Source organism: Hippocampus comes, unplaced genomic scaffold, assembly GCF_001891065.2.
Source record: "Hippocampus comes isolate QL1 unplaced genomic scaffold, H_comes_QL1_v1.1 scaffold317, whole genome shotgun sequence".
NCBI classification, from domain to species: Eukaryota; Metazoa; Chordata; class Actinopteri; order Syngnathiformes; family Syngnathidae; genus Hippocampus; species Hippocampus comes.
The window spans coordinates 583039-608312 of NW_017805531.1; the positions used below are offsets into that span (position 1 = coordinate 583039).

At 44.3% G+C, this 25274-nt stretch overlaps 3 protein-coding genes across 5 annotated transcripts; 1 reads left to right on the forward strand and 2 right to left on the reverse strand.

The window, feature by feature from the left end:
• Positions 1-1121: 1121 nt before the first annotated feature.
• Positions 1122-12346, reverse strand: LOC109520610 (FYN-binding protein-like). 2 transcript variants are annotated; one of them, XM_019877969.1, is made up of 19 exons: positions 11680-12346; positions 10339-11287; positions 10062-10247; positions 9364-9898; positions 9189-9289; positions 9081-9109; positions 8932-8972; positions 8793-8837; positions 8461-8596; positions 7547-7706; positions 7334-7457; positions 7236-7267; positions 6822-6885; positions 2831-2865; positions 2510-2570; positions 2024-2122; positions 1886-1899; positions 1662-1695; positions 1122-1559 (listed from the first exon to the last, which is right to left on the reverse strand). In XM_019877969.1, exons 1-19 carry the CDS (start codon positions 11686-11688, stop codon positions 1490-1492), a joined length of 2724 nt encoding a protein of 907 aa, XP_019733528.1. In that variant the 5' UTR covers positions 11689-12346; the 3' UTR covers positions 1122-1489. The 2 variants fall into 2 exon arrangements, with proteins under 2 accessions (XP_019733528.1, XP_019733526.1); XM_019877967.1 differs by having other exon boundaries at positions 2510-2573.
• Positions 12347-12454: 108 nt separating this feature from the next.
• On the forward strand, positions 12455-16936 carry c8a (complement component 8, alpha polypeptide). Its single transcript, XM_019877970.1, has 11 exons — positions 12455-12654; positions 12749-12863; positions 13224-13371; positions 13676-13823; positions 14229-14418; positions 14496-14678; positions 15200-15440; positions 15517-15648; positions 15770-15927; positions 16145-16370; positions 16524-16936. Exons 1-11 carry the CDS (start codon positions 12545-12547, stop codon positions 16673-16675), a joined length of 1803 nt encoding a protein of 600 aa, XP_019733529.1. The 5' UTR covers positions 12455-12544; the 3' UTR covers positions 16676-16936.
• A 387-nt stretch (positions 16937-17323) lies between these two features.
• Positions 17324-24846, reverse strand: c8b (complement component 8, beta polypeptide). 2 transcript variants are annotated; one of them, XM_019877972.1, is made up of 14 exons: positions 24679-24846; positions 24302-24414; positions 23980-24127; positions 23102-23249; positions 21996-22137; positions 21780-21912; positions 20995-21192; positions 20684-20924; positions 20397-20525; positions 19213-19376; positions 18358-18511; positions 17949-18020; positions 17696-17876; positions 17324-17587 (listed from the first exon to the last, which is right to left on the reverse strand). In XM_019877972.1, the coding sequence occupies exons 2-13, from the start codon at positions 24370-24372 to the stop codon at positions 17722-17724; spliced, it is 1755 nt and encodes a 584-aa protein (XP_019733531.1). In that variant the 5' UTR covers positions 24373-24414; positions 24679-24846; the 3' UTR covers positions 17324-17587; positions 17696-17721. The 2 variants fall into 2 exon arrangements, with proteins under 2 accessions (XP_019733531.1, XP_019733530.1); XM_019877971.1 differs by having other exon boundaries at positions 17324-17876.
• Between the last annotated feature and the right edge of the window lie 428 nt (positions 24847-25274).

Genomic DNA, 25274 nt, shown 5'->3' on the forward strand with positions numbered 1-25274 from the left:
GTTTACTAAATAATACCTCTTTGATAGAATCGATCAAAACGGAATATTATTAATTTGGGAACGGCAGGATTGGATCAGATTTTGCAAAATTCAATCATGCTCTTGGGCTGGCCGTTGTAAAACTGATAGTGACATGCCAGCCGAACCATATACTGCATCTACGAAAGCTATGGTGGTGATGGCGCACTTCCAATCACATCTTGTAAATAGTTGGTTACTCTTTGATTTGTTTTGAGTGCGTCTGCGACGTTTTAGTGGATGACGGACAAAAGGTACAAAAGGACCATCACAGATGAAAGGGCAGGATGGACATACAAGTTTAAACGTTGGCTCAATGGAGGCAGTAAGCCTGTGGTGTGACTTGTGGCCAATCGCGGCAGTTGAATAAAGTTCTGTTACCGCTTGTGGGAATAAAGCGACCGAAGAGCTTTAGCGACTGTCATCCTTTAAAACAGGGGTCCCCAACCGCCGGTCCGCGGACCGGTACCGGTCCGCAGGGCATTTGGTACCGGGCCGCACAGAAAGAACTTGCCTTAATTCCGTTTTATTTATTTCGGAATACGGAAGATGTTTTATTTTGAAAAACTACCGGATTCTCCGTTACATCCGTCTGTGTCACGCTTGACACACGTCATGCCACGCTTCTCCGTCACGTGACCGATTCCGCTTAAAAACAAAACACCAGAGCTCGCAAAATGAGTAAAAAAACTGCTGGAGATCAAATGACGGCGGCCTTAAAAGTACGTTCGAGACAACTGGATTAAAGTTATGGCTGAATATTCTGAGATCGCCACAGTAGCACTGTTGCTATTTCCGACATGCTACCTGTGTGAGGCAGGGCTTTTCTGCAGCAACGGCGACGAAAACAAAATTACGAAGTAGACTTGACGCAAAACTCCTTGTGTTTATTATTATATTTTATTATATTATATGTATATATATAATTTTATTATATTATTTATTATATTTATTATAACACCACAGTTTTCATGCAGCTCATACCATATTATTTTGTTGTATTATTTCCGCCGCACCTTAAATGCCGGTCCCTGAAAATATTTTCTGACATAAACCGGTCCGTGGGGCAAAAAAGGTTGGGGACCCCTGCTTTAAAATACGTACAAGGGTGTTACACTATTTATTATACTTAACCCAGAAACAAAACACAAATGGAAAACATTTGTAGGGGTGGAAAAAAAAAAAGTCATGCTTCATCTTCTGCATGTGAGGAGTGGTGAGATTTGTATTGTGCAACAACAGTGTTGAATAACACACAAAAGAAACGATGTGATCCAGATGTGGTATGCATCATCAAACAAAGTGAAAAGACACATGTACAACTTAGCTCGTGTGAGAAGAAAAAAAAGTTTTGTTCAGGATGCTTATTTTAATTGGCCAGGGATGGCCTTTTTTTCTTTTCTTTTCAGTTTTGCGTGCACATTAGTTACTCGGGTAAGTGTCCGGTTTCTAATTCGACCAGATGCTTCACTCAATCTGTGTCAGCATATAAAGGCGGCGGAGGAAGGAGTCCCAGCTCTGAGAAGTCCACTTCTTGTTCACTGTCATCCAGAACAACAAGTGAAGTCAGTCTTAGTCAATGTATGAGTATGCCAAATTAAAAAAACTTTAAAAAACGCAAACAGCATACAATCAATACTTACGGATAAGGGGGCTCTTCAACAGCACACAAGAAGCCTGGTAAAAAAAAAACAAAAAATGTCACACAGATTCCACGTTTTCAGCGACATGGTCCCACAGGTAAGACTTCAAACAGTCTTGGAGATTGTCCTTCAATTTGATTGCTTTGTGGCCTCTACTAAGCAGCCCTACTATCAGTGAGCTTGACGTTAGTGGCGACAACAGTTGGAGCCATGAAAATACTTACTTGGTGGGTCAGGGCTGGGGATCCAGACAGAATGGGAGAGGGGGCGGGGGAGAAAATTGTCAATGAATACACATTGTAATATACAGATAAAAAGCATGTGGATAATTTTCACCAAAAATAAAAATATAATGAACGTACTTCGTTGGAGTTGGAGCCCCGCTATCAGGAACATCACCAAATTCATCTTTGCTTTGTTCAAAGAAGATGGCAAGCTTCTGCAGGGCTTCATGTCTTTTCCTTGAAAAGTAATATTTCGAAGATAAATAAATCATAAAACATCCTAGCTAAACATTGCCAAAAAGGTACAAATGGCATATGTTGACGCTGAACTGACTGCTCTTTACACTACCTTGTGGATTGATATTCATCATTTTTGGTCCAATTAGGAATTTGTCCAAATTAAAAAAAAATAAAATAAAAAAAAAAGACTTTTAAGGTTTCACTATAGCATGACATACATATTATACACCCATTTCTAACAACATCACCTGCTACAGGATTTTTTTTTTTTTTTTACAAAGTAATACACGGAAAAGTAATTTAAATGACGCCAAGCGGGCAAAGTGACATGTCTGTTAACTCTTTCTCGAGTATCTGCATTCATATTGTGCGCATTGGACTTACAGAGTGTGCAGATCCTCAACGTTGGCATGACTCAATGTGTGCTGGTTGCTCGCAAGGTCATCTGCTGTCAAAGTGACACACACCAGAGGACAGAGGGGAGCACATGTCAGGAAGGACGGGCTCAGTGCCGAAGCCGCAAGCAAAGGACAGAGAGACAAGACGGATGGAATAAAGGAGGCCCAAATTCAAAACGCATTTCCGTTACATCACTACAGACAGCGAACACAAGCAGAGCTGGCATTGCCTTTTGAAAGATGACTTGAAGGGAATGACTTGACCGTCTTTCGAAACTTCAAAAGAGCCGGTATCGAATGTACTCACATGGTTCAGCCAATGAGGTGGTTTGATGGGGAATGCTGCAAGGATGAAGAAAAAGAAAAAAAAAAAAACACTCAAAAATGACGTGAAGTTTGACTTGTTTTTCAGTGAGGTTCATCAAAGTTGTCCATAGCATCGTGCACAGGATTTTCTTTTATTTTTTTGTACAATCAACGTCAGTGATCCACAACCGGGGGTGCCTTGTGAGATCATCACTGCGCTTCATCTGTGCAAAAATAATTCCAGTATTGATGACAATTTGTTCACCTATCTAGGCCGGCAATGTACAATGACAGGTAGAACAATAAAATGTTCTTCCGTGAGATGGCAGAAGGTACAATAAACCTGTGACTGCACCGGTTGCCATTCGTACGCCAGAATAAGTTGTGGCTTCCTGTGAATATGTCAGCTTTGTGTTCAATTAAAAGAGGGCTACATTTTTTTTATTTTTTTTTTACAAAAGAAGTCTTTTTTTTGTTGTTGTTTTAAATAACCTGAGATGAGATCCTTTCAGGATTCAAACACAAAGGACAGAGTATTGCAAAGAAAAGTGAATATTTCCAAAAAGTCTGTTCTTAGCTCCGCCCACCTGAGTTGGTGGCTCGTGCAAAAGCCAAATTGCACAGAAACCAAATTGCCACGGTGTGACATAGCCTCAAAATGGAGACAAGACCATTTTGTTGTCTGTCACTGAAATTCAGGAAGTATATTCAAAAGGAGTGGTTTGTGCTAGAATAAGAGAAAAATCGAGATGTTCCCCCTTACTGGCTAGCGTAGCAGGCTGAGAGCGTCTCATCTTCGCAGGCCCACTCCTCACTGTCGTCTGTGACTGAGAGAAAACAAATGGCTTTGATTAGCAGCGTCTTTGTTGACAGTCGAGGTTTGATAGGGTAGCAACCGAGACACCCGGTCCAATGCCTGTATTAAATTCCTTCCGAATGATAAAATACCAGTTGTTAATTATACGACTACTTCTCTGGAGTAGTACGGTATTTAGGTCAACCGAGCATAATCACTCCAACGCTTTTTTTTTTTGTTTTCCTGTGTAGCGGGTCGAATAGATGTTTTGTAAAGTCGTTAATGATACAATTATTTTACTAGCCCGGTTTTGGTCATGTCCTTCACCGCATCAACCTTCGACAGCATTTGCTGTGGCCAGCCTATGTTTGTGATACTCACAACTGCTCGTGACCACATGGTGGCTTGAAGATCTGGAAAAGAAAGAAACGTTGAAACCGTCGGCCGATGATGCTCACTGACGCTTCGTTGTGATGCACCTGCTGCCAATGCTGATCGTGTCCCCATCCGGGTTGCCGCCACGTCCGGCCACTTGGGCCTTTTTGCCGAGTTCCAACATCTCCTTGATATTGAGCTCCACGTTCATGACGGAGATGTAGCCGTCTGTGAGGGCCAGGACAGCGCACAGCCACTCCAAGATGCCACCAAACAGAAATTGCGCCCGCCGAAATTTGCCGTGCATTTCAACTCACATTTGTGGCTTGCGTCCCGGGCCAACCATTTGCCTTTGGGGCAGTTGGTGGTCCGGATGATGCTGAAGGGCTACATTTTTTTTATTTTTTTTTTACAAAAGAAGTCTTTTTTTTGTTGTTGTTTTAAATAACCTGAGATGAGATCCTTTCAGGATTCAAACACAAAGGACAGAGTATTGCAAAGAAAAGTGAATATTTCCAAAAAGTCTGTTCTTAGCTCCGCCCACCTGAGTTGGTGGCTCGTGCAAAAGCCAAATTGCACAGAAACCAAATTGCCACGGTGTGACATAGCCTCAAAATGGAGACAAGACCATTTTGTTGTCTGTCACTGAAATTCAGGAAGTATATTCAAAAGGAGTGGTTTGTGCTAGAATAAGAGAAAAATCGAGATGTTCCCCCTTACTGGCTAGCGTAGCAGGCTGAGAGCGTCTCATCTTCGCAGGCCCACTCCTCACTGTCGTCTGTGACTGAGAGAAAACAAATGGCTTTGATTAGCAGCGTCTTTGTTGACAGTCGAGGTTTGATAGGGTAGCAACCGAGACACCCGGTCCAATGCCTGTATTAAATTCCTTCCGAATGATAAAATACCAGTTGTTAATTATACGACTACTTCTCTGGAGTAGTACGGTATTTAGGTCAACCGAGCATAATCACTCCAACGCTTTTTTTTTTTGTTTTCCTGTGTAGCGGGTCGAATAGATGTTTTGTAAAGTCGTTAATGATACAATTATTTTACTAGCCCGGTTTTGGTCATGTCCTTCACCGCATCAACCTTCGACAGCATTTGCTGTGGCCAGCCTATGTTTGTGATACTCACAACTGCTCGTGACCACATGGTGGCTTGAAGATCTGGAAAAGAAAGAAACGTTGAAACCGTCGGCCGATGATGCTCACTGACGCTTCGTTGTGATGCACCTGCTGCCAATGCTGATCGTGTCCCCATCCGGGTTGCCGCCACGTCCGGCCACTTGGGCCTTTTTGCCGAGTTCCAACATCTCCTTGATATTGAGCTCCACGTTCATGACGGAGATGTAGCCGTCTGTGAGGGCCAGGACAGCGCACAGCCACTCCAAGATGCCACCAAACAGAAATTGCGCCCGCCGAAATTTGCCGTGCATTTCAACTCACATTTGTGGCTTGCGTCCCGGGCCAACCATTTGCCTTTGGGGCAGTTGGTGGTCCGGATGATGCTGACCGTGTCGCCGCTTTTAACAGGCAGGTCATTCTTGCGAACCTTGCTCGCCACCATCACCTTAGCGTGGTACATGGGCTCTTCATCGCCCGTCACCTAGAGACACAGCACAGCCTCATTTTTCTACATGCGACACATCACTTTTTTTTTTACAAGCATTAAATAACTTTGGCTGAAGATTTTGTGACCTCCACTCTAATAGTCCCATCTAATTGCCGGGTGCACTTGAACAAATAAATAGAACCCTAAATAGACTCGTGCTTTTTGCCCCCTCTTGTAACAGTTAGAAAACATTGGACATCATTATTTGGCATCATGGCTCAAGCTTCAGAAAACAGGCGAGCCGTAACCGGTTGTTACTTCAGCCCTTAGTGACTGCGATGTCATTTAGAATTGACAGAAAGTGGCAAAATGGCCGCCCCCTGTGATAAAAAAACTCTGTGGATTTCGACGCTTAATTCATATTCCACAAACGCGACATTAATGAGAATATTGTGTTGGGACTAACGGAAGAACATGGAACATATTATCAAGAAAATTTGAGGGTTGACTTCTCCTTTAATTACATCTTATGATGCAGGAGTGCCCAACCAGTCAGTCCGCATTCAGCAGTCTGCAATTGCAGCAAGCGATCAGAGCTGGACTTGTTTTTCAGTGAGGTTCATCAAAGTTGTCCATAGCATCGTGCACAGGATTTTCTTTTATTTTTTTGTACAATCAACGTCAGTGATCCACAACCGGGGGTGCCTTGTGAGATCATCACTGCGCTTCATCTGTGCAAAAATAATTCCAGTATTGATGACAATTTGTTCACCTATCTAGGCCGGCAATGTACAATGACAGGTAGAACAATAAAATGTTCTTCCGTGAGATGGCAGAAGGTACAATAAACCTGTGACTGCACCGGTTGCCATTCGTACGCCAGAATAAGTTGTGGCTTCCTGTGAATATGTCAGCTTTGTGTTCAATTAAAAGAGGGCTACATTTTTTTTATTTTTTTTTTACAAAAGAAGTCTTTTTTTTGTTGTTGTTTTAAATAACCTGAGATGAGATCCTTTCAGGATTCAAACACAAAGGACAGAGTATTGCAAAGAAAAGTGAATATTTCCAAAAAGTCTGTTCTTAGCTCCGCCCACCTGAGTTGGTGGCTCGTGCAAAAGCCAAATTGCACAGAAACCAAATTGCCACGGTGTGACATAGCCTCAAAATGGAGACAAGACCATTTTGTTGTCTGTCACTGAAATTCAGGAAGTATATTCAAAAGGAGTGGTTTGTGCTAGAATAAGAGAAAAATCGAGATGTTCCCCCTTACTGGCTAGCGTAGCAGGCTGAGAGCGTCTCATCTTCGCAGGCCCACTCCTCACTGTCGTCTGTGACTGAGAGAAAACAAATGGCTTTGATTAGCAGCGTCTTTGTTGACAGTCGAGGTTTGATAGGGTAGCAACCGAGACACCCGGTCCAATGCCTGTATTAAATTCCTTCCGAATGATAAAATACCAGTTGTTAATTATACGACTACTTCTCTGGAGTAGTACGGTATTTAGGTCAACCGAGCATAATCACTCCAACGCTTTTTTTTTTTGTTTTCCTGTGTAGCGGGTCGAATAGATGTTTTGTAAAGTCGTTAATGATACAATTATTTTACTAGCCCGGTTTTGGTCATGTCCTTCACCGCATCAACCTTCGACAGCATTTGCTGTGGCCAGCCTATGTTTGTGATACTCACAACTGCTCGTGACCACATGGTGGCTTGAAGATCTGGAAAAGAAAGAAACGTTGAAACCGTCGGCCGATGATGCTCACTGACGCTTCGTTGTGATGCACCTGCTGCCAATGCTGATCGTGTCCCCATCCGGGTTGCCGCCACGTCCGGCCACTTGGGCCTTTTTGCCGAGTTCCAACATCTCCTTGATATTGAGCTCCACGTTCATGACGGAGATGTAGCCGTCTGTGAGGGCCAGGACAGCGCACAGCCACTCCAAGATGCCACCAAACAGAAATTGCGCCCGCCGAAATTTGCCGTGCATTTCAACTCACATTTGTGGCTTGCGTCCCGGGCCAACCATTTGCCTTTGGGGCAGTTGGTGGTCCGGATGATGCTGACCGTGTCGCCGCTTTTAACAGGCAGGTCATTCTTGCGAACCTTGCTCGCCACCATCACCTTAGCGTGGTACATGGGCTCTTCATCGCCCGTCACCTAGAGACACAGCACAGCCTCATTTTTCTACATGCGACACATCACTTTTTTTTTTACAAGCATTAAATAACTTTGGCTGAAGATTTTGTGACCTCCACTCTAATAGTCCCATCTAATTGCCGGGTGCACTTGAACAAATAAATAGAACCCTAAATAGACTCGTGCTTTTTGCCCCCTCTTGTAACAGTTAGAAAACATTGGACATCATTATTTGGCATCATGGCTCAAGCTTCAGAAAACAGGCGAGCCGTAACCGGTTGTTACTTCAGCCCTTAGTGACTGCGATGTCATTTAGAATTGACAGAAAGTGGCAAAATGGCCGCCCCCTGTGATAAAAAAACTCTGTGGATTTCGACGCTTAATTCATATTCCACAAACGCGACATTAATGAGAATATTGTGTTGGGACTAACGGAAGAACATGGAACATATTATCAAGAAAATTTGAGGGTTGACTTCTCCTTTAATTACATCTTATGATGCAGGAGTGCCCAACCAGTCAGTCCGCATTCAGCAGTCTGCAATTGCAGCAAGCGATCAGAGCTGTTGAGATTGATCTATTTTTTGTTTAATCGCAGTTCATTTGTTTGATCCGCAAATCATCGATGACATTGTCAAAGAATGGGAATCGGGAGCGCCAGCAGAAGCGTTTTAAAAATGTGACACGGGAGCTACAATAGTGTGATGTTTCTGCGCTTAACACGCTACAAAAGTGCATCTTTCAAAATATGACACAAAATAACATCCAGGCCTACTTTGAACTTCTTTTTCATTTCATTTTCCTTCTTCTCTCGCTCCTTTTGCTCCTTTTTCTCCTTCTCCAGTCGCTGCTTCTCTCTCTTCTTCAGTTCTTTATAGTCAGCAGTAGTGTTGGGGGTTTGGCGTTCCTTACTGAGAGAGAGAGAAAAAAAAAGATGGACTGTTCAGCGGCAACAAAAGGCTTGTTTTCCATTAAAAGTTACAAGCACGACTGGTTGAGCGTGAACAGAACCATATGCCGGGAAGACTGAGGTGAAGGCAAATGGAAGGAGTTTGCAGTACAAAGTATCCGTTCAATGGACGTATGAATGAGTGATGCGCAATATACCCGTGGACAAGATTATGGGATGAGTGCTCTCCCGATATGCTGCCCCTGTTTGAAAAGCACAGTGAGGGAAAAAGAAATAATCAAAGGCGATCCTGCATCTGGCAAAAATGAATGTCAAATAAAACCAAACTGTTCATACCATGGGTTCCGTGGCCAAATGTGAAGAGACACCTCCTCTTTCTTGAGGTAAAACAATATGTTATTATTTAGGAGCGCAGACGGAGTAAGCAAAGTGAAGAAAGATTCATTTAAAGGACATCACAATAAATCAGATGTAAAATGATTTACCGCAGGAAGGTTGTTGTCAGCATATGGATCTAAAAGAAAAGGTTACATTTTGAAGGTAATTTCAGGTGGGGGGGATGGAGTGGGGATAGATTAAGGAAGTATCCTTACTCTTCAGATTGCCTTTCTGCTTGCGCGAGTTCTGGCACAAGAAGAACTTGTTGATGTTTTCCACATCTTCATATACATTGTCACACTCATAGTTTTGGTCGCTGAAACAAATGATCCAATTAAAAATATAGTACATCTATTAAAAAAAAAAAGTTTGACTCTCATTGACTCTCACCTTGCGCGTGTGTGAGTCTCCTCATTCGTCGGGGCTGCTTGGAGACGGAGCTCAGTTTCATCACGAGCACAGCGGGACTCGGCAGCGGCCAGTTCAGCCTCATCAGCATGAGACGTTGGAGGAGGAGGAACGATCACGTCCTCGCTCGGGCTCCTTCGGTCACGTGTGATGGACTCTGTCAGATTTGATGGTTCAGGGAAGCTGGCTGGATGAGAAGGTATTCCGCTCAGACTGCCAACTTTCAGCTGTTGGGCAACAGAGCTTTCATTGGCGACTTCGGAAGTACGCGCGTCAGATTGTGAAGTCTTGGATTCAGGGACGCCACGGTCAGCTGGCGCAGGAGGCGGAGAGCCGAGGCCACGCAAATCTAGAACCTCGAGGTCTAAAGCGGCAATATCGACGGCTTCGGTCTGTGTGGGCTCCATCTCCGGATTCTCAAAGTCCGGGAACACGGGAGCATCCAGGACAGCACTGGAGGTGGGCTTTTCTGACTCTGAACCTTGACTTGGCTCTTGGCTGAGATCTTTTAACACCTCTGCGAAGAGAGATATTAGCACTTAAGCAGATGCCCACTCTCACCACAAATATGCAAAATGCAAATTGCAGTACAAAACACATTCAGCAGTGTCCAGACAAAATAAAGGAGGGAGGCGAATTTTTAAAAAAAAAAAAAAGAGAAAAAGTTAACATGAACACACCATGAACTGGTTTTTGGTCATGTCTGAGAGATACCAATGGTGGTCTGCGAGGCTTCGCTGGCTTTGGCCCCAGCGACCTCAAGTCAGGCAGAGGATTCTTTTGAGGAGTCGAATGGGAAGGAAGGTCAGTTGTGACAGAAGAATGTTCAGCTTTATCCGGGCGATACGGCTTGATAAATGCAGGTTCTTTGGAGGGTTGGAAAAAAAAAAAAGTCATAATGATACAAATGTTAACTAAGTGAGCGCATACAGTTACAGAACAATGTTTGCGACATACTTCGAGGCGAGTTGTTGACTTTAGAGAACGGTCGCGCAGAGATGCAAGCGAGGTGTGGGAGTCCAACGGGTGGCGGTGGAAGCGGAGGTAGGTCAGGCTCCGTATTTTCCATGTTCCTGGACGACGAAAGGAAGGGCCTCTCGCTCGAGGCAAAGTCAGGAGAACGCAGACTTTTGGATTTGCTGGAAATCAATATGTGTCGGCAGGAGAACTTCCTCTTGGCCCTCTCCAAGGTGCTAATGATGCGATTGTCAGAGTCGATGCTCATCTCAAGTAACGCAGGAGTGACTGAGACATCTGGACTGGAGAGACGGCGCGTCGCGGGTAATTGGTCCCCTTGGAGCGAAACGCCATCTTCGGAGGTTTGCTTTTCCACAGAGGGCAATTCGCCAGGAGCACTCGCAGGTCTGGTGGTCAATTCAGCATATGTGGGTGCCTCTTCACTTTCTGAGCTAAACTTCGACACTCTGGAAGACTTCAAAGCAAGCAGCAAATTATTCTTTCTGGGTTTTATTCGAGGGACTTCTTTCAACAACTCCTGTTCTTGCGGTGACTCTCTTTTGATTAGAGGGTCAATCTTGTGTTCTTTAGAACACAAGACAGGAAGCACCTGAGGCATGTGCCGTTCTTTGAAGGACTGCTTTTTTGTTGTGCTGTCTCCATTAGTGGGCTGAGAAGAGGGGGAGAGCTGCGGAGGTTGTGCCGGAGAGGAAGTTGACCGCTTTCCACCAGAAGCTCGCAGTTCATTTCTGAAAATAACTCTGGGAACCACTGTTGTCTTGTTTTCTGTGGCAATATTGATACTACTAACCACTGAACTACAGTGGCCTCCAGCAGGAGGAAGGTTCTTGGGTTTTTCCGCTACAGTTGGTCGAGTGGTTTTGGTCTGGGCCAGAAGAGCTTCCTCCTGAAACTTGGCCCTCAAAGCTCTGAAGTTGATTTGACTCTCCTGAAAAAACAAACAAGAGCATTTCATCACGAATACAATAAACGGAATATGGCACTGCTTGCTCTAGAACAGTTTACTCCGCCTCAAAACACAAATAAGAACAGAATTTTGAGTTTAAATGTCTTTTAATTAAGTTTGATCTTAATTATACTCACATAAGGAGAAAAAAAATCTACAAATAGATTTTCTGGAAATAATTTGGACATGTCTCTCTGTACTGCTGCCATAGAATCTTGGGCATAATTGTAATGATAAGGTGACGGTGGCGAGTGGCTCGTGCTGATTTTGAACAAAAATCATGTGAACACCACACTGCAGCACTAAGGAACCGGGATGAAGGTCGCCTACTCGCCCAATTTAGCAATTACGAGAGAAAAAAAACGTTTTCTTACCTCCTCCATTGTAGCTCGTTTTTTTCAGCATTGGAAAAGCAGTCGAAAAGCACGTTGATGGCTTTCGTGGTTTTCGGGTCTGGGGATACTTTCAGGTGACGTTTTAATGCTAATCATCGGCGATGCTAATCCAAACAATTTGAAAGTGCCGGCGCTGTGGGGCGCATGCGTAAATACGTCATTGTTTGCGGGCGCGGTCACGAGATTGCTCTGAACGAAACGTTCATGATTAGTACAGGATTAGTATTTTACGACCTTACATGTCGTTTAATGGCGAAAGTTGACATGAAACAAAGTTTTCTGCAGGTCACATTTGGGCTAAACAGATTAAAAAATAAATAAATGCAAAAAGTGATGATGAATTATCCATCATTCCAGTTCATAAAATGAATGGAGTGGCTCAATAGACAGATCATCACACGCAAACAAATAAATCTCAGCAAACAAACATATTATGAACTCTGCGGGAGAAGCTAAAAGTCCGAAGCGACCTCTTCCTCTCTGCAAATGCAGTCAAATAGATATGGTGCATGGTCCGATTATTTATTTATGTATTTATTTGTTTGTTTGTTTCGAAGGGCTGTGGTCATTCTGAACACTATCACATGATTCGAATTTCAAATGTTTCAAGTGTTTCATTGCTTTCAATGAACCCCCAATTTATTTTTGAACTCCGTGTTTCAGTGGATGTTTGCTGTTAATAAGAGAGGATTAAACTTTCCCAACTGTTGTAAGCGCTTTTGTTGACTCTTCATCAATGATTCACCATGGTTAGTCCAGATTGCACTGGTAGGAAGACCCCCAGGATGTCAACAGTTGCTCTGTAATGTTCCATTTTCATCTGCAAGATTAACCTCATGCTGTCATGGGGAGTTTAATGAATTTACTCCTATGTTTGTCCACGCTGCATCTTTCACTTAGTTTCGGTATTAATGAGAATGCGTACAGGAGGCAACGGATCCAAGCACATAACAGGTACAGCGTGCATTCAATTGAGATTTTAATGAATTCTGCACATCATTGGGAATGGAAATAGGATTGAGGTGATTGTTATTTCCCCCCACCCCAGGACCAGAGATGCTACTTCTCGTACAGTTCGAGCTGTAAACCAACCAATACCCGTCAACTGCAAACTGGGGCGCTGGTCAACATGGACACCATGTAACTCTTGCACAGACCAAAAGGTACAGTCGAATATTTTGTCAGTTTAAATGGCATAACACAGAGATTTACACTTGTCCGTCTGTCAATACGCTCGAGAGTGATTGAATAATTTGTAATCATTTTCTGTCCGTTTGTTTGAAAGTGACTCGCTGCAGCTGATTATCAGTCTGGACAAGGGTCAATAAGCCCAAATGGAATAATGACTCACGCTCTAGTGATCTCCGACAAAAAGAACATTTTTGAAATTTGGAATGACGGGTTTACTGACATCGCGTTTGTTGATATCATCTTAAAAATGAGCACAGTGAAGATTTTACATCAATCCGTCAGAGCAATCCGTTTCAAAACCTTCACTTCTTTGTTCACTTTATTTGTCTCAGTTCCGTTTCCGATATCTGGAGACACCATCACAGTTCGGCGGGACGCCTTGCTTGGAGACGTTGTGGGAAACGCTTGCATGTCCAACGACGACTGAACAGTGTTTGGTGCCCGATTACTGTGGGGAGAGCTTCACCTGTCAAGAAACTGGCAAGTCCCGTCAATGACAACAGTTCAACTTGAAGCATGAGCAATATTTATCAATAGCATCCATGTGCATTTGTTTACAGACAAAAAAAAAAAAACAGGTTAGAATGCTAAAGAAGATGCTTCAGCGGTAGCCCAACAATACTGTCGTGCAGACGATTTGTGGTTGACGTGGAAACGAAGGAGTTGTTATTCTTCTCCTGTATTCTAAGACAGCACAATGTCTAATTTTAAGACCCGGTCACTACACATTGCTTGTTTATTGCAAGAAAGAGTCAAGATATTTGACTTTGCTCTGATGCTGCAGGCCGCTGCATCAGCCAGTCCCTTCGCTGTAATGGAGAGGCAGACTGTGACGATTTTTCGGATGAAGAAGGTTGCGAAGGCTTCAACCGGAGGGACGACAAGTGCTCCACCCTCCTCACCATTCCTGGTGCCGAGCGTGGCACTCAGGGGTAAACACTTGTTACAAGAACGTAAACGAAACGAGGCACTTAAGATGCTTATCAAACTATGATTTGTACTGTCAACAAAAAAGAAGGGAGGGGTGGGGTCGGGGGGGGTCTTTCTGTCTGTGTTCTGCAATTTGTTTACAGTTGTATAGGACCATTATTCCAAATTAAGATGTTAATCTTTTGAGAAACGCTGAAGAGTACATAACGTAATGATTTTTAAAATGCGCAGTCCTTTCCAAAAACCGTTGTGTTCCACAGGTCTTGGCAAGCACGAATCAAACAGACGCTCGAATTGGCCGAGGAGGTTTTGAGACATGTACATAATTGCCGAAGCGGCCGACTGTTTGTTTTGGGCATCAGAACATGCTCTGCTCCAAAAGGAACACATGTTGTATCTCGTTTCAGCTACAATACTTTGACTGGAGAATTTGTGGATCATGTCCTGGACCCAAAGTACTTTGGAGGAAAATGTGACTATGTTTATAACGGCGAATGGAAAAAGTTCACCTATGACTCGTTCTGTGAAAACCTGCGCTACAACGATGACGAGAAAAACTACCGGAAACCTTACAACTACCATGCCTACCGCTTTGTGGTACTGTCATTTATCGTTCGTGCAGCTTAGCGGATGGACTGAGCTGAGACGCGGTCATGCAAGTTTCTCTTTTGCAGGCAGAGGCGACATCAGAGGGCACGCAGGAATATTACAGTAACGCGGTGAACCTGCTAAAAGCAAGGAAAACGATGCGATCCTCCAACGCCGGCGTCTCGGTCGGCATCTATTATGTGGAAGTGGGACTGAGTGGAGGCAAGGAGTCTGAATTTCTAAGGAATATATCACAGCATAGAAGCCAGGTACGGTCATATCCAGTTGCTTTGCAAGTCAACAGGCGCACAACATCAAGTACAAACAAGAAGCATCATCATTATTCTATCTTTGGCGTCGGGCATTAACCTTTTATGACAAAAGAAAACATTTGAGCCTGGTTTGGATTATTTCCTATGTCAAAAATGATGAGCCATTAAGACAGCTTGGATGTCTTGTCTTTTGGAACGATTGAGGTTTCATGATATTACGTTGGGCACGGTGGATGAGTGGTGAGCACATCTGCCTCACAGGTCTGAGGCTGGCATTTCGAATCTGGGCCTTTTTCCTTTATTCATTTTGCATGTTCTCGTTCTTGCTCAGGCTTTCCTCCGCTTCCCTCCCAGACTCCCAAAACGTGAGCGTTACTAACCGAAGACTCCAAATTGTCCTTGGATGTGAATATGTTTTGACAGTGGATGCTTCGCTACAGCTTCGGCTCGAATTCCAAAGCCTTGTTATCCTTAAACGGGCTCCTAAAATGTCACATCTGTTGAATTTTTACCATCAGGACCTCGGGTTCATCAGGCTTTGGTCCAAAGTGGAAACAGCTCACTTCAAGATGAGAAGCGATCGGCTGATGCTCCACGAGGATTTCTACCTGTCGCTGATGGAACTTCCAGAGCAATATGACTTTGGCACATATTCCCGCTTCTTCAACTCCTTTGGCACCCACTATGTCACCGAGGGAGCAATGGGAGGAACGCTGGAATACGTGGTGGTGGTCAACAAAACATCCATGCTTGAATCAAGTAGGGCGGGGCCTTCTTTGTTGATCGGGTATCGATGTCGATGTCAACCGTACGATCACGATCTATCCCTTTGCAGAACTTGAATGGAAACAGGCCGGTTCATGCATAGGCGCCTCCATTGGTTTAAGCACATCAATCGGCGCGTACACAACGGCAGGTCTCACCGCGGGTGGCGAATTATGTAAAAAAGGCGGACCCTTACTACATGGTGAGCGAGACAAAGTACAAAATCAGAGGTTTTGAATGCAATGTTGAGAGATCAAATATACGTACTGTAGAATAAAAGAGGAAAAGAAATGTATTGAAGACAATGTGACTTTTGCCTAAAGTCACAGACAAGGGTTCCGCCGTAATTAAGGACGTTATCACGCTGGTGAAGGGGGGTCTGACAGACACCAGCAGTGGCTTGGTGGTCATCAGGGATCCTGAAACCTATCGCAAGTGGGGGGCAAGCCTTAAATACAACCCGACAGTCGTTGAACAGGAGGTAAGACCCTTCCATTTCGCAATCACTCCCCAAAATGCGTGTGTTGAAAATTGCAGTTGTTTTCTGCCTCTCTGCTTTTGTTCTTGTGGGTGGGGGGGGAGAGAAAAAAAACCGAATGCTTCACTTGATGTAATGATCCACCGGGTAAATCTCTCCTTCCCCCTTTCTCTCTCTTTCTGTCTGCTTACTCCGGTTTGCCTCCTCAACATTGAGCCAGATCATGCCAATCTATGAGCTTGTGCGCCTCAGCACAGCATCGGATCACGTCGGAGCCAGACTGGCCAATCTCCAGAGGGGACTGGAAGAGTATCAGCAGCAGTTCAGCTCTTGTCGCTGCGCCCCCTGCAGGCACAATGGGATCCCCGTGCTCACTGGAACATCCTGCAGCTGCATCTGTAAGCCAGGCTACCAAGGAGAAGCCTGTGAGGACACTCGTCGAAGCGGTGAGACGAGAAGCAGTGGTTTGCATGAGTTTACTCTTTTATATTAATGTCGTGATAGTGTTGTTCTAATTGTAAACATATGATCGTTACTTAACTGTGATCGATCAAAACGTAGACGTTTTGACTGGATGAATAGCTCCATTCTGCCAACAGGAACTGGAACGGACGGGTCGTGGTCCTGCTGGGGACTTTGGTCCGCTTGTACATCAGGGAGGAAACAGCGTACTCGAGCCTGTAATAATCCGCCACCTGATGGAGGCGGAGCTACGTGCTTAGGCTCCTCCTCTCAATCTCAGCGCTGTTGAAATACAGCCGAACCTCGTCACGACGTAGGGACGTAACGAATCCGTACGTTACAACGGTAGTTCGTTGTAACCATTTCAAACAAAATGGCCGCCATCTACAATGTATAATAATAAAAAAAAAATTTAAAAAACACACCATGCCCGTGCCTCCATGAGAAAGTACAACAATGTACTGAGTCGATTGGGAGTGATGCTACACAACGGAGCGGAATCCCACGCTGTACATTTTGTTCATAAGCAAGGCCACGGCGGCAGTTAGCTTCCCACGGTTCATTGTAATGAAGGCTTTTTCACTATTTTGTGAGAAAAAAATCTGGTCGTTATATAATGACGTTTACGTTGTAAGCAAAACCAGCAAATGGAACAAGAATTATGTGAAACCAGGACTTTGGAATGTGAACGTTATTGCGGTGTAAACGTTGTAAACGGGGTACGTCGAAACGAGGTTCGACCGTAATATGTTCTCTAGTGTAATTGTGTCATTGTAAGTCTTCACTGTAAAAGTTTCAAATAAAATGAATCATTCCGCAGATGACGCAAGATGTACTTTCTTGTGAGAGAAGTTGTATTGGCTGAATCAATCGATTTGGATGTAAGTGATTATTTACATTCTCATAAAAACCATTACAAAATGACCACCGCTACGACTATATTTGCTTTTTTGTCTATAATCTTATCAAAATCCAATACAGCAAGTTCTCAAGGTATCCTACGGCAGCCATGATGCTTTGGGCTATTTCTATTATCCGGACCCCGTGTCTTGTTCAGGATAATGGCACGGGCTGAAGTATAGCTGGCTAATACCTTTGCGTGATTGCCAGCACTTGCAATTTCATTGGGAATGGAGCATTTGATAGAAAATCAATAGCATGCCAGTTACTTAAAAAGCCAGTGACGTGAGGCGCTACACACCCAATGGAGCATTTACGTAGCAAATCAGTTCATGATTAAAAATCTGTGTTATTTTTCACTTTAATTGGAGGGACATCTTGATTCAACAGCATTCTCAAATCGAAAGTGAATGGATTTGTGCCAATTGGGCAATTTTAAAAGCATTCGGTGGACTCCTGTTGCAAGCCTCTGCACGGCAGGCCGTCAGCGCTCGGTGCCGGGTTGTTACACTGGCGACTCCTTGTCTTTGTTCTTCCGCTGCAGGAGGACCACGAACCCCAGCAGCTCCAGCTGCCATCGATGGCAATTTCTGTCAAATGATATCGCAGCCCACCGTGTCAACACTTCCGAGAGAAACCAGACTAATATTGTATGAGCTAACCTTTTTGTCTGTGCGTGACCTCACAGCCGCGGCCGCTGTAGCCAACTGGACACACACAGTCACATCTGGAGCCTGCGGAGAATACAGAGGATGTGTTTTTCGCGTTCTATCAAAAATAACACAGACTATTCCATGGAACCGACTGTTATTTATCGACTTGTTCGGATATGACTGAGTTGTTTGAGTTGATTTTACTTTGCTTGGAACTGTCCAAAAGGCGTCCGTAATCAACAATACGGCGTGTTTATTCTTGCGGCAGCGGCGGTATTGAACTTCATTGAACCCAATGAGATACGTTTTGAATATTTTTACCCTAAATTACACATTGGAAATCTTATTTTCGCTTATATCGTGGCTCATGCGGCATCAATTGTTAGATACGGCTCAACAGATGATCGATTTGAGGTACCTCTGAGTACCGCCACTCCATTATTGCGGCAGGGAGCGCATCGACATGAGCTGGCCTCTTCCAGGTACTCGAACAGCGCCCGTTTCAGATTTCTCTTCAAGATGGTGTCATGGGCGAAGTCTCTGGAGGTGATCAGCTCATACAGAGGTCGAGTCTAATGAGGAAACGCAGATGCTTGGAATTAGAGACCACTGGAAGGCTTCATCGACTGAACCTTGACTGTGTTTTCATTTGGAACACTTTCCATTTGGCGTCTTTTGCTGTTTACTCCCAAAACTTGGCTTTGATCAAGCCAGCTGCTTTGCCTTGAGGGAGCATGCCAATTCTGCTCACAAAATATTTCTCAAAATGTGTCAAGTTAAGTTAATGAGGTCTCCAATCCGCAGATGCTGCCATGAGCAGAATTGGAAATGAAAATGCAAGATTCTATGCACTGCTAAAAAAAATTAAATTAAATTAAATTAAATAACAATACATCCCAGATATCAATTAAGGAAATGTTAGCCGTGTTACATTGTCGGCCATCCTTGGCAATGCACAGGCATATGTTATCTGGGGTGACTATCCCATTCAAGGTAATGGAAAGAAAGGAGATTAATGTTGAACCGCATAATTTTGTACTGCATTGGGCATATTTGAAAAAAAAGTACCAAACAATAACTTTGGAGTGTATTAGTGTTTTTCGGCCATGGAAAAAAGGTAGTTTGATGTAACGGACAACCGTTAAATGAAGGTTGCACTGTACATACGCCAAAAAGATGAAACAGCGATTTCAACCTGGTTAGTCAAGGAATGAGAGCCATTTTTTTTTCACTCAGAAGAGTTGAAATAAAGTGTAAATAAATCGTGTGATACCGTTCTGCGAAGGAAGTCTGGATTGAAGCGTACTCCCTCGCCCCATAATTTCATCAGTTGCGGGGAGGGAAGCTTCTGGGACACCAAAGCAGTGATGGATTCGCTGCTACCGCCCCGTACCACCGCCACTGTGTCTTCCACCATGCTACCATCCGAAGTGTCCTCTGAAACAGTCCAGTGGAATTGAATGCACTGAATCTTTCTCAAAACAAAGGGGGTGGATTCGCTAAAAGACTGCGTATGTGTTTTTTTTTTTTTTTTTTCATGGCACATAGCATCTGATTCACAAAGCTAGATGGTGAAAAGCTTCACTAACTCCGCTGGCAAGGAGAATGCGTCTTGGTGCCTGGGTGTGATATGCGCACATTTAAATGAGGTAATACTTGTCAGAGAAACAAATGGGCCTCGTTGATAAACAACTTCTAATTCACGAACACCAGCGCTAATAGCCGCACGCAGTTTGAGTGAAGTAATAATTAAAGTGATCGAATATTTCTGTTGCATTTCTTGCCTGGAGTTCTGGGGAATGGGTTCTGAAACACTTCAAGTAAAAAAAGTGCAATGACTGTGCATGTCAGAAAACTACAACCAGTCGTTATGAAAAATCACGTCCGCATATCTACTAATGTCCACATCCATCTCAGAAAATATCAAAATGATTGCACCAATATTTTGGATTTTATGGGCATGAAATGAATGAATGAACGCAACGACATCTTGGTCTGAGGAAGCGCTCACCACAGCTGAACGTGGATGTTATTGAGGAAAATGCCGACATCCGTCAAGTCCAAAATATTGAGGCGGTTGTTTTGATATTTTCAGAGCGAGCAGAGATGTGCATGTACATTTTGGTGAAGATTGATAACACTTTTCTGACAGCAGTTCCGTGGTCAGGACCCCAAGATGGTGTTTGGATCATGTTGATGTTTCTCTTCCCAACTGCCATTGTTCCGCCTTGGTGTTCTTGGCGCAAAGCCGGCATTTATACTTTGCCAAGTGCGGTTTATTGCAACCCGGGAGGGAAACTGCACTCAGCTGTCAAACTTTGTGGGCACGTTTACACGGTTATGTCATTAGCACAATCGAAGAGCAAATCTCGTGCGAGTGAAGTTGCTCTCAGCGGCCGCGGTTCATTCTTTGTGAATTTGGCCCAGAGTGTAGTTTGTGTTTGCAGTAAATCTTACCTCCCATCTCATTGAGGAGACCATCGCAGGATCCCCCTTGAAAGCCCACAGACACGTAAACGCCATATATGTTGGCGCCGACCTTAAATCCCGACTGCGTGCATGATTTGTAGTCCGTCAAAGAATAATCTGGAGCAACAAAGACCCTGTCAGGCATTTTGACTTGTCTTGCCCTCTCCATATTTTGAGTGCAGTGATTTAAGAGGCAAGGATCACGGTTGAAGCCCATGTGAACAGTTACGAGGCTTCACATGAGATGATTTGCGGCGCACGGTTGCCTCCATTACCTGTTTTCGCAAGCTTTTCTTTGTCCAGGATGATGGTGTGCTCAAAGTCCCCTCCCAGGGCGGCCTCCGTGATGTAGTGTGTACCGTAGTCTCTGTAGATCTGCCTGTATTCGCCGTAAACATAGGCCTGAGGCAGGGAGCGAAGGCGCTGCAGGAACTCCGTGCTCAGCATCAAGTCGTCTGACTTGAGCATGTACTGGGCCAACTCCAGCTCGGCTTTGGCCCTGATGAAGCTGTAAGACTGAGGGTCGGGATTTGTATTATTGACTTGCAAGAAGACTAAAGTGGCTTTGCCCAGAAATGCCTCTCACTTTTCCGGCGGCCCGACGAATCTTCTGGACCGACTTGGAGTATTTAACCTTGTTGTGGTTGTAGCCAAATTCGGCGATACCCGGAATAGCAAAGCCGGTGGAAACGATGGTTTGGGTCATGCGCTCCTTAATGGTGTGATCCATGTAGTCGGAGTACGACTCAAAAGCCTCCAGAGTGAAATCGTACGAACCTTTTGTCTGTGAAGAAATGTTCCCGTGACGGCGCCGTATTGGATGTTAACAACAGACGGCAAGGCATGAATTGGTCGGAAGAAGATTATTCATCAGTCAAAGTTTTGCCAGTCGGATTACTTACAACAATTCAGACTGGATAATTGGATATTGATAAGGCCTGAAATGAACAATGACAGTTGACTCTTGTGGTTCGAGTCCTTGCGTGTTTCTAAACAGTTTCGAAATAAATCATGAGAAAATTTGCCAAATTGCATGCCAAATTTTCTTTACTCAGCGTAAGCAACCAGATCCCATTCAAGGTACGTCACATTTGTGACTGACCAGTTTACAATTCTTACCTACCATGAGTCTTTCATGACTTAAGAAAACAGGCCACACCCCTTGAACTTTATTCTATTCACTATTCGGGCATTTTGTTGTTCAATCGATCAAGTGGTTCCTTGATAAACTTACTGTACGATTCAAATAAATACGAAACAAAGAATGAAACCAGTAAATCAACATTAACATCACCCTCATCAATAAGTTTCTGCATTCGTTCAGGTCCCTCTCTTGGAAGTTCACTGTGAGTGATTGCCGGCTTCGTGTACCTGCAGAGTGTACTGCTGCAAGTTGAAAGGTTTCCGGAATCGGACATCCTGGATGTAGTGAGGCAAACAACTCCCGGCGTAGTATCGGTTATCAAGAACAACTCCCTCCAAATTGCTATTCAAGATGTTGATTCTAAAGAAAAAAATACATATACGTACATATATGATCCAAGGTTTCTACGTCTGAGAAATTTGATACTTGGAAGGAGGACGGACCCCTTGGCAAGGTTCTCGATGCCCCAGTACTCCTCAGCCTCGTATCTGCAGGGCTTTTGGCTCTTCCCGCATCCTGCTTCGTCTGACATGTCACCGCAGTCATCCTCCCCGTTACACTGCAGCGTTCTCGGAATACAGCGACCTGCAGGGAGAGCACTGAGTCAAGGTTTAGGCATGACTAAAATGTCGCACTTCTCTTATCTGATTGTCCAGAAACAACTTCCTGGAAAGTCAAGCGTCAGACCGTTCCCCGCACATATCTTCTTTTCTGTAGTTCTGACGAGGGTTATGGGTGAGTTGGAAGTCTATTGTGGTTGACTTTGTGCGGAAGGCAAAGTGCGCCCTTGACAAGCTCATTCACAGTTCACACCGATGGACATGTTAAGGAGTCTTCAGTGAACCAAACAACAATGTTTTTGCTGTGCGAGGGTCAGAAAGATCCAACGCGAGGACGGAGAGCATGCAAATAGGGCCTAATCTGATATTTGAACCTGTGAGTGGACGTTAAAACCACTAGTTCACAATATTGTTGTTTGGTAACATTTTGATTGTCATTTAGATTCAGTTCTTAAAGCACCCACACACCAAATGTTGTATTATTTCATTTTTTGGGGAAGTTTGTTTGCAACAAAGACCATCTATTTTCTAATCTGCTTCTCCTCACGAGGGTCGCGGGCATGCTGGAGCCTATTCCAACTGTTTTTGGCTAGTTGGCGGGGGACACCCTGAACCAGTTGCCAGCCAATGACAGGGCACGCAGACGACGAACAACCACCCGCGCTCACAATCACACCGAGGGGCAATTTGGAGTGTTCCATTAACCTGCCATGCATGCTTTTGGAATGTGGGAGGAAACCGGAGTACCCGGAGAAAACCCACGCAGGCACGGGGAGAGCATGCAAACTTCCCACAAGAAGGCCAGAGCCAGAATCGAACCCCGTGCCTCCGCACTGTGAAGCGGAGGCGCTGACCAGTCCCCCACCGTCCATGTTTAACTTAAGTCCAACAAATATGAGTCATTGTCAAAAATAACATCAAACCGAAGACCACATTTGACGGGAGCGAAAGGCTCTCAGAGTGCGACTGGGCGGTTGGTGTGACCTGACCTGTTTGGCTGCAAAGGAAGCCTTCACAGAGTGGAATGTTGTTACAGGCGTAACGTGCTGGAACCTCGCAGCTTTCCTCCTCCCTGCCTTGTAAATGGCACGGCTCCCCTCCAAACTGTGATGGCTGGCTCAATTTGGCATAGCGGTACTGCGCGCCGTTGACAGAGAGTGAGAGAAGCACATTTAGAGACAGAAAGGAAAATCTTTTGCAGAGGTGGCGGAGGAGCTCTTAAAGTGGGCTCCGGGGTTCCATAACATGCCGAAATGGCATTAGTGGGCTGTTTTCAACTTCAAAGCTTTTAATTTGGCCCCTTTTAAAGGCAGAGAAATGGAGTTGGAGCGCTAGAAAACAATGTTAGTTGATGTAAATGACATGTTCATCCAAATCTGGCATCTGTGTGCAATGCAACCTTTAGACATGCGGCCCACTTTCATTTTTATTATTGTTGAAGAGTACTCACATTTTTTTTTTTTTTATGCAATCGATCATTTTTCATGTTGTTGCCATGGTGACACCAGCTCACCTGACTCTAGTGCCATGCAATTTTGTGAACCTGTAGAATCAGACCTTTTGTATTGTTTGTATTTCAGTACATTCGTTTTATTTTGCCTCAAAACATGTTTATTGCTTAACGTAGCTTCTTACACATCGCAGCCACAAATGTTGGTCACTTTCAACATGACTATTGACGGCAACTCAACATGAACGGTGGTCCACGTTGTCGTCATTTTGTTTTGTATCGTGAGTCTTTCATGATTCGTGCATTTCTCTTTTGTCCATGACGAGCAGATAGCAACCACAGCAATGTTGAACTGAACTCGGGCATATTTGTGCGATTCACCCCCATTGCTTATCTTGGTCTTCTAATCGGCCTTACTCTTTTCCCCTGGCAAACGTCGCAGCGTGACCATGGACTCCACTCTGACAGAACACAGTCGACTGGCTGAACCGGTGACTGGCCACCGACCGAGCGAGCTTCACGGACTGCCGCATCCTCACCGCTGGCTGTTGTGACATCAACTGTACTGTGACATATAAAATATGTGTACAGTGTATGAAAACTTTTATGGTTATCCATTAACGGAGTAGCTTCTTCACTGTTCAAATCTGTCTTTTGCATATCAATGAGCCAAAATCTGAGGCAATCTGCGGATGAGGTGAAAATACACATCAGGTGTATCGACTTGAAAGCATCTTACCTTGAAAGCAACAAGGTGAGTGTCGATGTGAGGAGACTGCAGCGCAAAGAGAGTCCGCGCGCAGAAAACATCGCGGGACGTTGTGACCGGAATGGCGAGATGAAAATGCGAAGCTGTAAGTAAACACAGTGATCACTGTCAGACACAGAAGGTGGAGGGCAATGCAGAAGTTGGCGATACCTACGAGGCCAGTGACCCGGGGTCACTCAGCCTGCTCGTGTTCGAGAACCGTATTTGAATCTTTGAATTGCGCAATGCAGAAGTTGGCGATACCTGCGAGGCCAGTGACCTCGTGTTCGAGAACCGTATTTGAATCTTTGAATTGAATGAAGAATGTGTTCAAATGGCGACAAATGCAAAGAGTTCACCGAGCTCACGTGTTCAAGAGGGGCCAACTTTCCGTTGTACGCTTTGTATCAATTCTGTTTCCCGAATCGAGCACAAAAAATCATCAGGCGCTGTGGATTAAAAAAAGAGCGATGATGGGGAGGGGGGAGAAAAAAGACATCCCTTTGTATAAAGTATATTCCTGTGACTTGTGCTGTCAAATGTTTGTTGATCACACAGATTGGCCTTTAAACTTTGTTTAGCGTCACTCGTTTTACAAAATGACACAATCCCGGGACTCTTCTGTTTACACGAATGTACCGTACTTGCTAAATCCCATCGAGTCGAGTCCCAGATGTCTATTAATAATTGTCAACTGCCGGTGGTGTTTTCACTTCAAAGCATTTGCAACTTTGTTAATTAGCTCCCAAAAATTTGACAACAAAAATAACATCTAATAACCATACCACAAAACAAGTAAGCAACACTACAGGCAATTCAACAAAGACCTTTTGGGAACATTTTTCTTAGTAAATACATATTGAAATCATTGAATTCATGTATTGATTGTACCATTATGTACCAGTTAGACGTCATGTTGGTAATTTTGCAGAACAGCACATCTGCAAGCAACTCCACACAGAAA